This window comes from Melampsora larici-populina (assembly GCF_000204055.1).
Source record: "Melampsora larici-populina 98AG31 unplaced genomic scaffold MELLAscaffold_9, whole genome shotgun sequence".
Classification (NCBI taxonomy): Eukaryota; Fungi; Basidiomycota; class Pucciniomycetes; order Pucciniales; family Melampsoraceae; genus Melampsora; species Melampsora laricis-populina.
The window spans coordinates 1,605,557-1,622,003 of record NW_006768773.1 but is presented as its reverse complement, the minus strand read 5'-3'; the positions used below and the strand labels follow the sequence as shown (position 1 = coordinate 1,622,003).

The 16,447-nt window shown below is 37.5% G+C and overlaps 5 protein-coding genes across 5 annotated transcripts; 2 read left to right on the top strand and 3 right to left on the bottom strand.

Moving 5' to 3' along the window:
• Positions 1-1,716: 1,716 nt before the first annotated feature.
• Positions 1,717-4,407, bottom strand: MELLADRAFT_115846 (aspartic peptidase A1; the record flags this gene model as incomplete). Its single annotated transcript, XM_007407466.1, has 8 exons — positions 1,717-2,438; positions 2,543-2,656; positions 2,764-2,845; positions 2,943-3,036; positions 3,123-3,299; positions 3,420-3,827; positions 3,911-3,917; positions 4,003-4,407. 8 exons carry the CDS (start codon positions 4,405-4,407, stop codon positions 2,181-2,183), a joined length of 1,545 nt encoding a protein of 514 aa, XP_007407528.1.
• A 1,408-nt stretch (positions 4,408-5,815) lies between these two features.
• MELLADRAFT_104484 (uncharacterized protein) lies at positions 5,816-6,690 on the top strand (the record flags this gene model as incomplete). The annotated part of the gene is made up of 2 exons (XM_007407516.1): positions 5,816-5,847; positions 5,928-6,690. The coding sequence occupies 2 exons, from the start codon at positions 5,816-5,818 to the stop codon at positions 6,688-6,690; spliced, it is 795 nt and encodes a 264-aa protein (XP_007407578.1).
• A 924-nt stretch (positions 6,691-7,614) lies between these two features.
• MELLADRAFT_34581 (uncharacterized protein) lies at positions 7,615-9,431 on the bottom strand (the record flags this gene model as incomplete). The annotated part of the gene is made up of 4 exons (XM_007407465.1): positions 7,615-7,740; positions 7,838-8,814; positions 8,902-9,052; positions 9,144-9,431. 4 exons carry the CDS (start codon positions 9,429-9,431, stop codon positions 7,615-7,617), a joined length of 1,542 nt encoding a protein of 513 aa, XP_007407527.1.
• A 1,244-nt stretch (positions 9,432-10,675) lies between these two features.
• Positions 10,676-12,062, bottom strand: MELLADRAFT_115845 (uncharacterized protein; the record flags this gene model as incomplete). The annotated part of the gene is made up of 6 exons (XM_007407464.1): positions 10,676-10,915; positions 11,004-11,091; positions 11,167-11,245; positions 11,323-11,486; positions 11,585-11,719; positions 11,928-12,062. 6 exons carry the CDS (start codon positions 12,060-12,062, stop codon positions 10,875-10,877), a joined length of 642 nt encoding a protein of 213 aa, XP_007407526.1.
• A 2,054-nt stretch (positions 12,063-14,116) lies between these two features.
• On the top strand, positions 14,117-16,157 carry MELLADRAFT_61423 (uncharacterized protein; the record flags this gene model as incomplete). Its single annotated transcript, XM_007407517.1, has 4 exons — positions 14,117-14,732; positions 14,824-14,889; positions 14,947-15,615; positions 15,667-16,157. 4 exons carry the CDS (start codon positions 14,117-14,119, stop codon positions 16,155-16,157), a joined length of 1,842 nt encoding a protein of 613 aa, XP_007407579.1.
• Positions 16,158-16,447: the final 290 nt, after the last annotated feature.

Below are 16,447 nucleotides of genomic sequence, written 5' to 3'. Positions count from 1 at the left end.
GGATAACCTCACGGGTCCTGTGCTTCGCCTTCAAGGTGGAGTCCTTTAGAAGGTATACATGCCATGTAACGGGATGCACCCTGTGACTCACAGTGAGGGTCAGATAGGGTCAGATCCAAAGTTGACAAAGTTCCTCGCGCCAAAGGCCTACCCGTTTCACCCTTTTGTGAGCTGTCGTGGCACCGCCAAAGTCCACCTGATCAAGCATCCCTTGGTATGTTACACCGCGGGAATCAATGGGTTCGAAACCCGATTGGAGAAAGTTGCGGTGACAGGGTCCGCAACTTGCTCCAAGCTGATTGCGTTCGCAATTGGTTCGCTGTACATCATCGATACCGTCACGGTTGCGAGCTATCAGGCTTTGTGCCGTGTTTCAACCTTGTTCAATTTACCTCTTTATGAGATATTGGAGCCTCGTTTTAAGATCAGACACGGCAAGCATTGTCTCTTTTGAACAGGTGACAAAACTTCTCAGGAGTACTAACCACAGATAAGTACCCTTTAGAGGGAGTATGTGCCGGGGTCCTCAGCGAATTTCTTTTAAAACAATGTTCAATCACACCGGATACATCTTCTGGCACAATGTATCGAGACCATTCGGAAGTGCTATCACGTGCCTAGCTGCTACTAGCTTTGAATGTGCTCTCTCGAGGGCGTACAGCGAACCAATTGCGAACCAATTGCGAACGCAATTAGCGATTGGAGAAAGTTGCGGACCCTGTCACCGCAACTTTCTCCAATTGAGTTTCAGACCGATTGATTCCCGCGGTGTTATAAGTAGAGATGCGATGAAAATCTCTCGGTTCCTCGCCCTCAAGGCCAAGTCCTTGATCAGAAGGCATATAGGCCATGTACCGGGATACACCCTGTGAAGGGTCCAGATATCTTGTTATACTAGGTTTCCCACCATCTTGTGACGCCACACCAGACCATTACATTCACATAGAGGAAGTTGGGTAGATGATCACTAACTTAGTCTCCTTCGAGGCCTAAAGAAAAGTGGTAGGCCTCGAAGGGGACTTGGTTAAGTTGGAGATGATCAGGGATTCATATTTCCGACGAGAATTCTCAGACCTCATCTGTCTTTACTCTCGAATTCGATTCTACTATCCTATGTGACTCAACATTCCAGGCCCTTTACAAATTTATTGATGTGGTATTATGACCGTCCGCTTTATTTTTTTTTGTCAATTTGATAGGATCAACTCCAATATATGTACTCAAAAACATCATTCATCATCTGATCCCACTACGATTTCTTTGTGAAGACATATCAACATATGGTAATGATTTCTTGCCTGAGGCAGACCTCTGTGATTTCCCATCTTCAGGTTAAGCTTGATCAAGATATTTTGGTTCATTGTAAGTTTTCGCGCGTGTGTTCACATCACCAATCCGTAAGCTATATGCTGAGGCTTGATGGGTGCATCTCTTCCCATCTCTCCTTGTCAAAGTTTGAGTGCTTTGTCTGTTGATCTCTCAAAGCTGCTTGTTTTCCTGGGTCTTTTTTTTATTTTGCTCATCACTTGCAATCTTACGTAGTCGGTGGTGTCTGTTGCTGGATCATCCGCAGGCGACCCACCCAATCTTTTAAACTTACAACTTGCCCTGATAACGCGCTTCCTCCCTGGAGGGGAGTACAAATGATTGAGACCTCTCATGGACACAAAATCTCGTATGAGATATTTGGTTTGCATTTTGTGATTTCAGAGTTTTGTAAGTTTTTTTGTTTTTTTTTTCATTCCAAAAAACAAATGCTACAAGTATTCAAACCATTTCAAAAAAACAAATGATACATGATAGATTATATGAAGTATATATGATCTAATGACGAAACCAAAACAAGTTGCTGTATCTGAATGTCTTGAACAATTCTACATGAAAAAAAACATTAAAAGTCTATCTTGTAATTCATCACGTCATTAAACAAAGCGAAAGTAAAGCAAAAAAAGAGAATTTGAAAATGCCTAAAGAAAATAAGAAGTTGAGAAAAAGAAATTACTAAACAAAAAGAAATGAAAGAGATGAAGCAAAAAAAAATGCATGCATAGATGAGAATTTGTGAAACCAATTGACCTGCAAAGAAATCCACATTAGGAAAAAAATAAAATTGGGGTTTCCAAGCCGTTACAAGAAAGACTTGATTGAATAAGAATAAATGATCTATATTTTGTTTCTTTTTAAATGAGAATCGAACATGAACCCATCATCATGATCATCGTTATAGATCCCAAGATGAATCCGATCCATGAAGGCTTCAAAGTAGATTCCGAACCGGAATGTTTTGATTTACTTTTAGTTGAATGATCTTTAGAAGTGAAATTAGAAGTAGCAACGGCCATCGGAGCAGGTATAGATGGAAACGGATCGATATCAGCCGAAAGTTGAGCAAATCCAACCGACGGTGGTGAAGCTCTAAACGCAGCATAAACGTTTTTCTACCAAGAACCATGTGAAAATCAGTTTGGTTATTCGTTTTGTTTTTCTGTACATTTGGTTTGATTTGTTTACACTTCAGATCGGAGGAAATCCAAAAACTTACCAAAAATGCTGCACCAAAGATCCATTCTGGAATCGAACCACCTGTTTTAGATTTAGTGATCGTAAAAAAAGATGTTAAACACTTCGATCCACCTGAAATCTTTCCTAAATTAAACTAATGCAAAGGAAAAAGCAAATCGGTTGATATCAAATTAATGACAATTTTTTCGAAAAAAAAGGATATGAAGAAGAAGAAGAAAAAGAAATGATTGATTGACTAACATCTGATGGATCTATGGAATAAGACATTTGACCGAATTGAACTGCGATCTTCACCTTGGTTTTACAAGGTACAGTCCAATACCTAAAATGAAGAATAGATCGAATGTTAGTACATATATACCAGGATAAGATCAAAGTGGTATCAACCAATTTTCAAGTATATATATCAAGACACAAACCCTTTAAATGTACCCGTTTCCATAAGTTCAGAACCAGGTATAACAGAAAAGATCGTTCGAAGTGCATCTGCTGGTGCACCAATCAAAGAAGTACCTAAAACCAAACCAATTCCTAAATCAACTCCCAAACCCAATTCTTGAAAATGTTTCCATGAGAAAAAAAACCATCCGTTTGTTTACCTGTATCGATGGCCACATCAGGTTGACCGATTTCAACTTGAGTACCACCTACAGTTAAAGCTGAGAGTGGTACGAGCCAATATGTTTGATTTTTCGAAAGTGGTATATAATTAATTTCACCAACATAAAGTTTTTTATTTGTACCACCAACTGTCATTGTACCACCAGGTGCAGTAGCTAGAAAGAAAGAAAAAAGGAAAAAAGAAACATCAAGAAAGCATCAAATTTAATTCGAATAACTCACATATATCAAAAAAATAAACAAATGTTGTATGATCCAAAGTAAGAAAAACTTACTGGTAGGTCTGAAATTAATTAATCTTTTTAAAGCGAATCCCATCACAGGTTCTTCCAAAACGTCTTGCATAAAAAGCGATTGCCAAGCCGGTGTAGAACCACTAGTAGCAATCCCAGCCCAACCTAATCCAAGTATCCCAGAAGTATCAAGTCCAGACCTCAAGATGTTTTCCACAATATCACAAGTTCCAATAGTTTGACCTGTGACGGTAAAGAGTCCGACAGAAACGATATCGGTTCCCAAGTTTCCGGCTACTCTACCTGATCCATAGGTCACTTTGAAGGGTTTCGTTAGGTTGCTGTAGGTGCTTGAGTCTTGGGTTCTGAATTTGATTACTGAGCTTGGACATCCATTGTCGCCTGTGCAGGCTGAATCGGCTACCCATAGATCAGATGATCCAGTGTCCACTATTCATCACATCAAAAAGAATCCATTAGAATCGGTTCATTTCCAAGTGTAAAGAGAGTTTGAGAATTGATATAAGACTTACTGATGACCTAAAGATCCATCCAAAATAAAATAAAATCAATCAATCAATCCAAACTTCAGGATAACATAACGAAACCGGATCCAACAACTTACATTGAATTGTTGAGGAGGTGTACCAATCGAAATCGAACCGGTATAAATCGCATCTGAAAATGCATTCACTAATCCTAAATCACTAATCTGTCTTTTTTTTAATTCATTAGACAGATCACTCTTTGAAATCGATCTAATCTGATCTCCATATCTAGATTGTAACTTTTGAGCTGCTTCAATGGCCCATGAACCAAGTAAATCAATCTCACTCACTCCACCCTCCACACCTCTATCACTACTACGTTTGATTAAATTTATATCTGATGGTCTTCTAGATTGAATATTTAATTCAATGTCTAATGAACTTGATCTTTTTTTGATGGCTTGTGCTAAAGTTTTTGAGATGATTAAAATGAGATTTAGAATGAAGATGAATGAAATCCATTTGATTTGATAAACGTTCATTTCACTTTTTCCAAAAAACCAAACCAAATCAAAACCAAAAATAATCTCTCTTGATGGTTTTTTTAGTCCTTAGAACTACTGCATCAAGAGAAAGATTCTTTGAATTTTTTGTTACTCTTTCTTTTATGAAAAATCAAAAAGTTTCAAGATGGTGAATGAAAATCCTTTAGGATGATTGATGAAAGTGCTTCAAAAGTGTTTTGTGACCGGTAGGTTCAGGACAAGAAAGTAGAAAAGAAAAGAGTTCAAGTCTAAGGTCTAAAGAGAGAAGAGAGACATGGGTGAACATTTTGAAAGATAAGAGTGTATGAACAATGAAGAAAGAATGACAAACCAAGGGTTCAGAAGCTCGAATGAGAATCAAGTTTCAAGAAAAAGGTTCTTATGATTTGTTTAAAAGGATAATCAGTTTACCATTCAAGTCATCAGTGATTAGTGATGATTATAGAGACTTACTTGAGATCGTAAAGGATAAGAATGAGTAGAAGTGAAGAATGAGAATTGTCGAATGAATAGACAACTTGAACTCATAAGTATGTGATGGATTGGATTGATTCGAAAGATTTTAATCAAATATGTAGTGAAGAAGAACCAGAAGGTAAAATGAACGAAGTGTGTGTATCCTAAAAAAATTAAAAGGACAACCCAAAGATGATGTTTGGTGATCAAGCGAGAGAGAGAGAGAGAGCCGTCCAGCGGTTGATAGGAAAAGAAAAGAGCAAGGAAATCAAGGGAAAAAAATAAATTGATGAATGAAGAAAACTTGAAGTAAAAAGAGAGTGATTTGTTGGTAAATTGATGAAAATCGTTAACTTGACAACATTTTCAATTCAAGAAAGCATTCGATTATTACCTATTAGAAAGAAAGAAAGAAAGAAACAAGTAAGTCAATAGGTAGTTTTTGATTAAGATTCTTGACTGAGTGATGATCGTTAAGGAAATCAAAGAAACAAAGAGATAGTAAGCTGGTAGTTAAGTTGATTCGGTCGATAAGAGTGATTTGGTGAACAATCCGATCAAAGTTGACTGATCCAATCTTGACTGAAGATGCTATTGTCATGGTCATGGTCATGGTCATGGTCATTGGAGATCGAAGTCAATCAACCATTTTTCATCATGTCTTTCAATCAAACTCGGATCGAAATACAAAATGATATTCATGGAGCATCAAAATGATGGTCAACTCAGGATGAGAACCTCAGATTCTTGGAAAACAAGGGAAAACAAGCTGAAGCACATTCCTATATATCTGAAATATTGGTGGAGATGAGTTAAGACTGAATACTTTGTTCATCCTTTGTTTATAAAGCTTGTTGACCGTGTAACGATTGGCCAACTTGTCAAGTCATCAATCAAATTGTACTCGAATATCAAGAATCCCATTCACATCACAATTATCTTGAGAAAGATGAATAGAACACAAGAACAAGAACCAGAAAAGTAAGTCAAACTAATATCATCATTCATTCATCCAGTTCTCAATTCTCAATGCCAAACTAATATCACTCCATCATTAACAGTGATAACTCAAGAAAATCATTACAATCCATCATAGATCATCAACAAATCATCATGATCAAACTAACACCATTACCCTACAAAACCACACTAGACTCGCTCACTTCATGGATCTTATCATTATCAGACCCACCTTACACCTTACGAAAACCCAGAATAATAGACATCAGTCAAGATTTCCAAGAAGGCTTATTAATCTATAATGACATAAATGATCGATTGATTGATGATTTGTTTGATTCAATCTTTCAATTAAACCAAATCCAAGTCAATTCGTTAGAAGAACAAAGATGGATTTCGGTTGGAGCCAATCATTATCATCATCCTAACTCTCGACGACGACTTGATCCTATTCGGTTTAAGTTTATGAGTTCTGGGTATTTAGATACATCGGTTTTAGGTTTATATTCTTCTTCTGATCTTTTATCTCGTGAAGATGATCAAGATCAAGAAAAACCCAAACCCAAACCAATCAACCAATCCACTTCAACTTCAACTTCCACTTCCAAATCGAAAGCTGAATGGAATTCAATTATCATTAAACAAAAAAAAATACAGTTAAAAGAAACTGAACAAAACATTAAACAACAAAAACTTAAAGAAGATGCCATCAAGTTAATCCATCAACGATCCAATCGACTTTCACAACATCAAAAATTAATCAATTCAGCTATCAAAAGAAAACATGATTCTGATCTAATGACTTCTACTTCTGGTCCTTCTGCTTCTGGATCTGGATCTGGATCTCATCAAGAAAACTTATAAAAACAAATGAACAACATTTGAGGATTGGTCAAGTCTGTTTACATATATATATTGTGTGATTTAATTAAACAACGTTTGGACTTGTTGATGACCTCTTTGAGTTATTCAATTTAAAAATTTATAACCTCTTTATCCTACTTTGTAATACTCAAAGAAAATACCACCTCCAAAATCGACTTCAGTCTCTCAATGACCTTTCTTTTAAAAGAGAATTACAAGTGAAGCTCAATGACCATCCAATATTTCTACAAATTTCTCTTGTAGCTCGATGAATATCTTTCATTTGGATTACTTTCTTAAAATCTGATTAATTGACCTTTTGTTCCTACTCAAAATCACTTTCCATTCGGGAATGAAAATTAAACAGTCTTGAAAAAAATGGAAATCAAAGTTCAAGATGTCAAATCATGCCTTATAAAGGAGCTGACTAATTTCATATCTTGTCTATTTAAATCTGATTCCAAAAACAAGACTTCATACAATATATTCTCAAATCTTATAAAGAAAAGGTATCTTTTCTTGAAAAGATACTTAAATCAAATCACAATAGATTTGAATACGGATTGTCATAATAAAAGAACTCAAAAAATGAGTTTGTAAAAATCCAATAGATTTGTCTCTTATTATCCTATCATCTATTGAACCCATGCAACTGATATTATAACTTTTCATTGAAGTAAAAGTAGGTATATTGAGCATTTCCAAACTATTAAACCAAAACAATCCAAAGCAAATCATCCATAAGACTTTTATCGATGATTTCCAATCTCTTAAATCAGCCAAAAACAACACACACACACACACACTTTAACCATCTCAAATCAATTCTTCCAACTGAAGACCCAAAACAAGACGAAACCCCAAAAACCAGTTAAAATCTTTTCTACAAACAGTTGGCCAAGGGAAAATCAGAAAATGATCCACTTACATCTTCACTACTTTATCTCTTCCACCACTAGCCACTTTATCTGCTACGAAATCAACACAATACACTTCATCTGTATGACCAGGTAAATCGACTTTGATCTTATGTGTTCTTAAATCCCAAAGCTAATCAAACCAAAAACCTCAAGAATCAGAACCCATGACTCTGATCATCAAAGCCTTAAGCAAGACTAGTTTATGTTCAAAGAGAAACCAAACGAACCTTCAATGTGGAATCTTTACTTGCACTCACTAACAATCTTGAATCACAACTCCAAGACAATCGATAAACCGGTGCAACATGACCTCTAAGAGTGGTGATGAATTTCCCAGTTTGTCCTTCCCATAATTTCACATGGTTATCGAACCCAGCCGAAGCAAGATACTTTCCATCTGGACTAAAGCTCACATGGTTCACTTGTTTTTGATGACCGGTAAGACGAGCAATCGGTTTTTTGGGAGTCAATGAATCCATTGGAGACCATAGAAAGAGTGTATGATCATCTGATCCTGAGATCAATAATTCTTGATGAATCGATTTGAAGGCTTGGTACCGTTTCAGAGCGATTTGTTGGGATTGATCATCGGTGAGTGACGGATTGAATCCAGTATGATCAAACGGACCGGTTCTTAGAATATAATCGGTGTTTAAGGCTAAGGTGTTTACCCAATGAGAATGTTCATTAAGTGTTCGAATCAATTTCCCATTCGATCCATCCCAACATTTCACCGTTCGATCTGACGAAGCTGTATACAAGATACCTTCTCCACTCCATCTCACCACATTCACAGATGCTGTATGAGATCCGAGGGTGAAATCGGTTCGACCACTTCTAGGATTCCAAACCCTTACAGTTCCATCTTTTGAAGAACTAGCTAATCTAGTGGTCTTGGCATTCAAATGGATCGGTTCCCAAGCCAAACTAGTGATCCATTTCGAATGTCCTTTTAAGGCGTCTCCTAGAGGTTTTCCAGTGATAGGATCCCAGATCCGTACTGTGTTATCCATACTTCCGGTAGCTATCAGTCTTTCACATCCATCCCATTCGATACATAATAACCATCCCGTATGTCCTACTAATCGATCTTTAGGCATCTCAGTGGAAAGATCCCAAAGTCGACATGTATGATCACCTGAACCTGTGGCCAAGAATCGACCGGTAGGAGAAAAAGCAGCACAAAGGATTGGAGCTGAATGACCTGTGAATCAAGTTGAGGAACGTTAGTCAATTGAGTTCGATCCATCAATCCATGATTTGAATCTAAGAAAAGGTTTGAAAAACTGACCTGAAAGACTACTACTACATCTTCTTACTTCTCTGACTCTAAAGATCGCTTCTGGTTCACATTCGATTAATAAAACCTCTTCATTAGAAATCAAATTAGGATACTTTAAAATCAAATCTTGTGAAATCGAATGATAAATCGGAAGTTTAATCTCTTCATCTTTTCTTCATCTTTTGGTAAATCTTGTTGGTTTTCCAATTTCGAATGTAAGTTTATATTCGAATGATTCTTAAGTTTTAAACAAAAACTTCTTCCTCTTCTTCTTCTTCTTCTTCTTCTTCTTCTTTTTCTGTCTTTTTAGGTTTCTTGAAACTTTCTTTTCTTAATCGGTTCACAATTAATTCTAATCCTGACTTATCTGTATGAGCTGGTAATGAAAGACTAGGTCCAATTAATTTTCCTGTTCTTGTATCTTTTAATTGGATGATCAGATTGGGTAAATCAATGGGGATCACTTCGTTTAGTTTGTTGGCATTTTGTTGAGCTAGTTTGGCTTTTTTCTTCGGTGGTGGTGGGATTTGTGTGGACATTCTTTTTCTTTTTGGTTGAGCTAAATTCGGTTGAAGGATTCGATGGTCGTTGTCTGCTTTAAGTTAACTGGAATATGGTGTGTTGATTCAAAAAATTCGGTTTGATAGTTTTTAAAAATGTTTAGGGCATTTTTTGCATTTTGCAAAGTTTGTGAAGAGGGTGGTATGTAACTTTGTATGTAAAATTGGTCATATGTAATTCGGATTGATCACGTGATCATCTTTCATTCTTTCGTTGAACTTCAAGCCTGGGTTTCAAGTTTCAACTTTTGATTCAACACATCCTGGACCTGTTCATGAATCATGATTAGTTTGATCTCTTCTTCCACTACTTCAACGGTAAACTTATCAAAGTCCACCCGCCCGAGTAGTCAACGGAGGGACTTATGCACACCCAAAGTCCCCCTTATCAACTCACAACAGTACATTTTTTGTGCTGTATCACCAGTTTCTTCAAACATCACAATTAACAAAATCTTTCATCATTATTTTTTCCATCATGTCCTGATTCTTCATATAAAGGCAAGCAAGATGATGTGCTACAATTCCATCTGTTCCATACTTTTCCATCCCTTGAGGTTGAAAATCATCATTGAACTACCTGTAATAATACATAAAATTTGGCCCATGATTTTGAACACAGCATTTTGAATTCTGCAATCATCAATAACTTTCTCACTTCTGAAGCAAAGCATTCAATTTTGAGTTCATTGGAAGCCAAACTTCTCCTTTGAAACTTTTATTGTATCACATCTGTAAAGTCCTATTCTGTGTCTTGCACACTTTGAGCCCAGCAAGCCAATTATGACAATGGACCATGTTTTGCCTGTGAGGGGAATCAGTTTTGGCAGGAGAGATTTGCCTTCCTTGTGAACCTTTTTTCCCATTTGTAATTTTTACACTCCAAAATCCTGAACTTCAGAAGAAACCTGAGAGAGCATTCCGTGTCTTCAAGAGTCAAACATAAAGTCTCTTGGGTCCACAAAAATTCACAGGCAGGGGGAAAAGATTTGTGAAGACAGCAACTTTCTCCAGCCAACTCTCATTCCCCTCGCAGGCCAAAGGGTGCTCCATTTTCATAAGTCCTTTCTGTGTTCAAAGTGTGCAAGATACATGAGACTTGGTTGAGTTTACAGACCATACCTTATCTGGTTTTTCTGCAAGTCAAGGGCAAGTCCTATATATAGTTTACTTTCACAGGGTTATAACTATTCAGATCATTCAATCAATTAAAGATGGATCTTATCATACAAACAAATCAAGATTGATTTAATTATCTTATCTTAATGATATAGTAGGGACATACATTTTTCACAACTTTGATAAAACAGAATAACTATAGAAGTCTCATGTGGTTCTTTTACTAGATTCCTTGCAGTAATTTATGCATCGTTTTGGAATCTCAAGTTTGTAGATCTCTTTTGGATGAAGAAAGTGATGGGATCAAGTATCAAGTTGGGCTAATTTGATGGCATCAGCATTACCTGTTTGAAATTACAAGGTAACAAAATCAGACAAATCAAACTTCAGTTTCTTAAACTCAAGTCACATATATCTTGAAACTAAACAAACCTAAAAGCCAAAATTCATGACCATCTTTTCCAGAAACCTTTGAGCCAATTCCGTGTTTTTCAAGTCCAGAGTAACCTAAAACTCCAGCCTAAGTTTTCATGTGGAATGATCAGTTTTGTTTACCTCGAAGCTGTGGCTGCATTGACGAAAACAGTTCTCGAACCTTTGAGATAGCTAAGCCGAGTGAAGATACTGGTATTTGAGCGGAATCAGTGACAAAGGAAGCTAAACCCATCACCTTTCTTGAAATCAAAAATCGCATGTTAATCTTTACTGATGTTACTCAGAAGTCTAGAACTAACGATGACATGTGACTAACCCAAATATGGACTCCGCCATCCTACTCTCATTTCGGTTTGTGCCAGCCAAGTAACCGGGTCGGAAAACAATAGTTTGATCATATCCTAACGCGCTCAATTCCAATTCAGTCAAACCTTTACTCTTGGGGTAAAGAAATGGGCTAGTAGGTGAAGCTCCCGATGACTATTTGAAAAAAGCATATAAATAATCGAATCGGATTAGTGAAGAAAATCATCAACCAAATACTGATAGAATAGAGTTTTGCAACTTGACTACTAAACTGATAAATAAACTAATGTTTGAGGCTTTTTATTCGTATCACGTGCTAATTTTGCAAATAAAACTGGATAACCTCGATCGATAGTTTCAAATCTTTCAGCAGATCCTGCATTCTTTCTTGTGGTACCAAGGGTGATCTGATGAGACCGAATAACGGCAAAAGAACAGGTCAAGAAGTCAGCAAACGTTTTTTTCGATACTCGATCCAAGATTTCAACCAACATAAACGATATCGTTATCTTTCATTTGATCTTGATGTTTAGAACATTCATCTTCACCAGCTTCTAAATCAATAATAAGCGATTCGTTTAATTTTTCTTTACCGGTTAGATTTGAATCTAGTACACCACTATCGATAGCTGATCTACGACCAGCATCAGTTATATTAGAGATCGATGGATTTAACAAAAGATTTGTGAGTAGATGTCGTCCTGTTTGACCAGTTGCACCTAATGTCATCACCTTTAGTTGTTTCGACATAGTTTCTTTTCTGAAGATTTGCCTAGTGGTATGTGACGATGATTATAAGGCAGGCAAAGAGGTAAACAGGGTCAGTAAGAAGTCAAGATGGAACAAAGGCTTAAAAAGGCAAGATTATGTCACAAGAGAATTACAACACAATCACAACATACAGCACAGCTCACAGCTCACAGCGTTCGAATTGAAAGCACATGAAATCCCACGAACTTAATTCCTCATTTGGTAAATCATGCAAGGATGGATGTTTTAGAGGGGTAAACTGAAACGATGACATGAAGTTGATTCCTGTACAGCCGTTTTGACAAACGATTTTTTAATTCGCATCGCCGCAGTTGTCATAACCGCACAAAAATTGTGTCTGGCAAAGAAACAAAGCTTGGTCAAAAAGAAAAGCAGGTTTTGCATCATGAAGCACTTTCCAAAAGAAATCTTTGTATCCTTTGAGCCTGAAGAAAAAGGATATATTTGAGTAAGGACTGCTTTAACAAATTAAACAAGAGAAAATGCTGAGTACAATCTATACACTTAATGTAAATGCTACAGATGCCCAAGGTCACAACAATATCTGTGTACTTTCATGGAAAGAACAAATGACCAATGTATCAAACACAAGTGATAATAGAAGTTATAGGTACAAAAAAGCTGACACTGTCAGTGTATATCTTTTCCAACTCAAGTCAAGTTGCAAGATCTTACAGGGGAGTTTTGACCTTCCGAATTTGGTGCTCTGGGGTGAGACTTGCCAATCATTGTGTACTTTGGGATTTAGAGCAGGAACCCCAAAAACCTTGCTCAGGAAATGTCCTACAGTCTCATCTCTACTATACTTAAAACACCACTCAATTTTTGAGCAGACAAAGCTGTTCAGGATTATGAATGGAATAAATATTGTCTTTGGAAAAAGTTTTTTGGCCCAATATTGGTCTTCTTGCTCTTGACAGAGGCCCAGGTGAGGTCTTTTAAGTACAAATGATTTAGCTACCACTTACATCCAGCTAAAACTGACTTGAGTGGCTTTGGATGTGTTCATGCTAACAAATATTTGAGAGGTTTTACTTTTAGCAAAACATGTATTGGATCAAACCTAAATTTTATCTTTCAAAAACTTATTTTCTTTCCTTGGAATGCTTAGAGTGGACTACAAGAGATTTGGCTTGCCTCATGTGTGATGGGAATGGGCAGCTCCAGTTACATGGGCAAGGTTTTGATTGAGAGGAAGTGGGATATTTTGAAGTGCCACAAAACCTTCACATCAAGCTCAACTTTTGGACCCCCAGCTTGCCCACCAAGACCAGCCAATACATCATGCATACTCAGCCTTTGGGTAAGCTTATGCTACATAACTTGGTACCCCATATGTTGATCCACTTTGAAAGGAAGTACTCTGATATATTGATGTAACATCAACTTTTGATAAAATCCCATCAGAGGCATATTCCAAAGGCTTAAGCTATCTCAGGTCATAACAAGAGGATGTAAGACCCAGTTCTTACACAGCGCTCAAGCCATCCAAAGCAGTCTGTTTCACATGAAATACACACCAAAATATGTAGAAATATTTGGTGAGCAACATATGTGAATTCTGGAACTGGACCAGGGCCAGCTCAAAGCTGTATGCAATGCATAGGACTGACACTCTTGGGGCCGGAGCTCCAAAAGCCTGGGCCCGAGACGGGGCCTTCTGAGGCCCCTCAGGCTACGTCCAGCGGACCCGGGGCGCATGCTGTTTGCTTTCAGGGGATCATCGGGCAGGCTCGGCCGAGCGGAGCCAGAGCCGGGTCAACACTCTGATGCACATCCATTCCACATTGCACCCTGGCGAAACATACCGGAAGGAATTATGATGACTGTGAGATCACCTTTGTGACTCTGATCATCTCAAGGTTTGCTGCAAAGTGTTACAATGTCTTCAGCGAAACATGTATGTGATTACTTGATCAGATACATTGTCTCAGTTTGTTTTTTAATGAGGTTACATGGAGATTTTGGATATATCATCTTGCTATTCTCAATCTAATCACCCAACCACAACGCCCCACTGCCAGACAACGGCAATGGCATACAATTATTTTCTAGTGCTCCATCTGCTCGCGATAATAATCCCTTCAATTTATTCCCTTCATCTGTATAAGCCTCTATCAGATAGTTCTTGCAAGGAGGTCAAAGAAATTGATGAAAGGCTTTCCGAACCCTTTCTTCCAACCTCTTACCAAGCAGGAAGCAGTACGACAGCCCTCGGAGGTGTCAAGTCTATCCTTGATACAACAAAAGAAGTACTAAAAAGTCTGTTGAATCCCCATACATCACGACAATATAAGCTTTCAACCAGTTGGGAAGTCTGCTTTGATATCTCTACCAAGGCTTTGGAATCATCCGAGTCACCTGAAGTGAAATCAATGGCCAAAGCCGTTATGAAATTAGGCTCTCAATTTGATCGCCTTGATTATAATCCACAAAACAAAATGGACCAAATTATATCTACAATAAACCTCTTCTATCTTGCTCTTCAGAATGATTCGATAAATATGGCTGAGCGGATTTGGTCTGTAGTAGTTCTCTCACTCCTAAGATTAAAGATCCCGGAGGATAAAACCCCTACGATTCCCGGTGTATGGGAAGCGCAAGACTTGGGTCGGCCTCGGGGACACTTTTTATTATTTTTTCTACAAGGTATGTAAGCTCTTCATCACTTGAAGAGAATGATCTTTCCATGCGAACTAAGGCCATGATGTTGTGTGTACATGTGTATTTCATTGATAAGACAAAGATTTGGGAAAAGTGATTCAAGAGATGTGGTCAGATTCACACCTGGAACCATCCGAACATGGTAAGTCACCAGTATTGCTCTGTGTATGTGTGGATTCTAATCATCTTTTATCTCTAGTCATTCAGGAGGCTATTCAGAGGGAATCCATAGTGCATCAAATCCAAAGACAAATGGCCCGATTTCACCCATCGAAGCATTTTCAAACGATCTATCTCGCTTTCATCAACTTGGAAAGTCCAATAGATTCGCAGGAAGCCTTATCATTGATAGAATTGATCAGAGATCATCTGGATCGACTAGAAACACAAAACAGGAATGGATTTGATGAGGAAAAAAATACAATTAGATTGCTATTACATCTTGAGGTACATGATCAGGGGAGTTATTTGAAATACAAAGAGTTGATCAAAAAACCAAATTTTCGAGAAAAGATGCTTGCTGTGGACGCAAGCATTCAACTTGAAGAAAAACTCCCTCCAAGTTTCAGTGATCTTTTGAAACAAATTCATACCACCAAGATTGTTGATACAGAACAAATTAAAAACGCCTTGCGATACGTGGTAAAAGATGAACAGATCTCGACTTCCCAAGCAGGAAGATGTTTGAGAGTATTAAACTTACTTTATAAGAGTGACACAGTGTCAAACGCATGGCTCAATAATCATTTGGATAAATATCCTCAAATTATTCCAAAACTCTACGAAAAATTACTGAAGTACCGCCATGGTCGAATGGATCCAAATTGGTTTGTTTCGAGAGATCTTGAGTCTATGATCTTTAATAAACGTAAGTTGAGGTAAAAGGTCACTCAAAGATGAATGACCAATCACTCATAAGTATTTGTTTTGGGCTCTATTGAAGACGAGGATCAAGTTGCAGAAAAGTATAGAATTGATCTCGCAAACGTTTTGGTATCCAAAGGTGTTCTTCACAAACGTTGCACCACTGGTCCTAGCCCAAATGAGAGTAGACTGGTCAAAGAATACATGAACAATGTTAGTTTATATTGGATTTTTCATAGGATGTTGGAGTTGAAAGCCAATTCAAACGCCGATCAAGATCATAATGCGGATTATGTCATTGTGGAATACATCCTTCATGTTATATCCTTCAAAAATAATGACAAGAAGCTATACCGACATCTTCTGGCTGATAAGCATGTCCCAGAGATCTTCCCCCTGTATTATACTCTTGTCTTTCAAAAACTCAGTAAGACAGTCTTTAGCTTTGTTTACGATCAGTCTTGGGAACATGGTGGCCGAATCGATATCTTTACAGATGCTATGAAGAAACTTGAAAAGGTGATCCTTTGTCTTCTGTACCCTTGAAAAAAATCCATTTGGAAAGATACTGATAAGAAACATGGATCCCCAATTTGCCAGAGTTTATCGGAACAAATTGAAGAAAAGAAATCACTAGTTTATCTTTGCTGAGGATCTCAACATGTGGCCTCGGGTTTTAGAGATGATACAAAATGACTCATAATACCTTCCAGAATATTTCGTTCATGTTTTTTAGATCACAATTAATTGGTTGACCCTGTACGGCAGCAAAGGATTCAATCTTTGTAGATAATCAAACTCGATTCAATTTGTAATATCTTTGCTTGTAACATGAT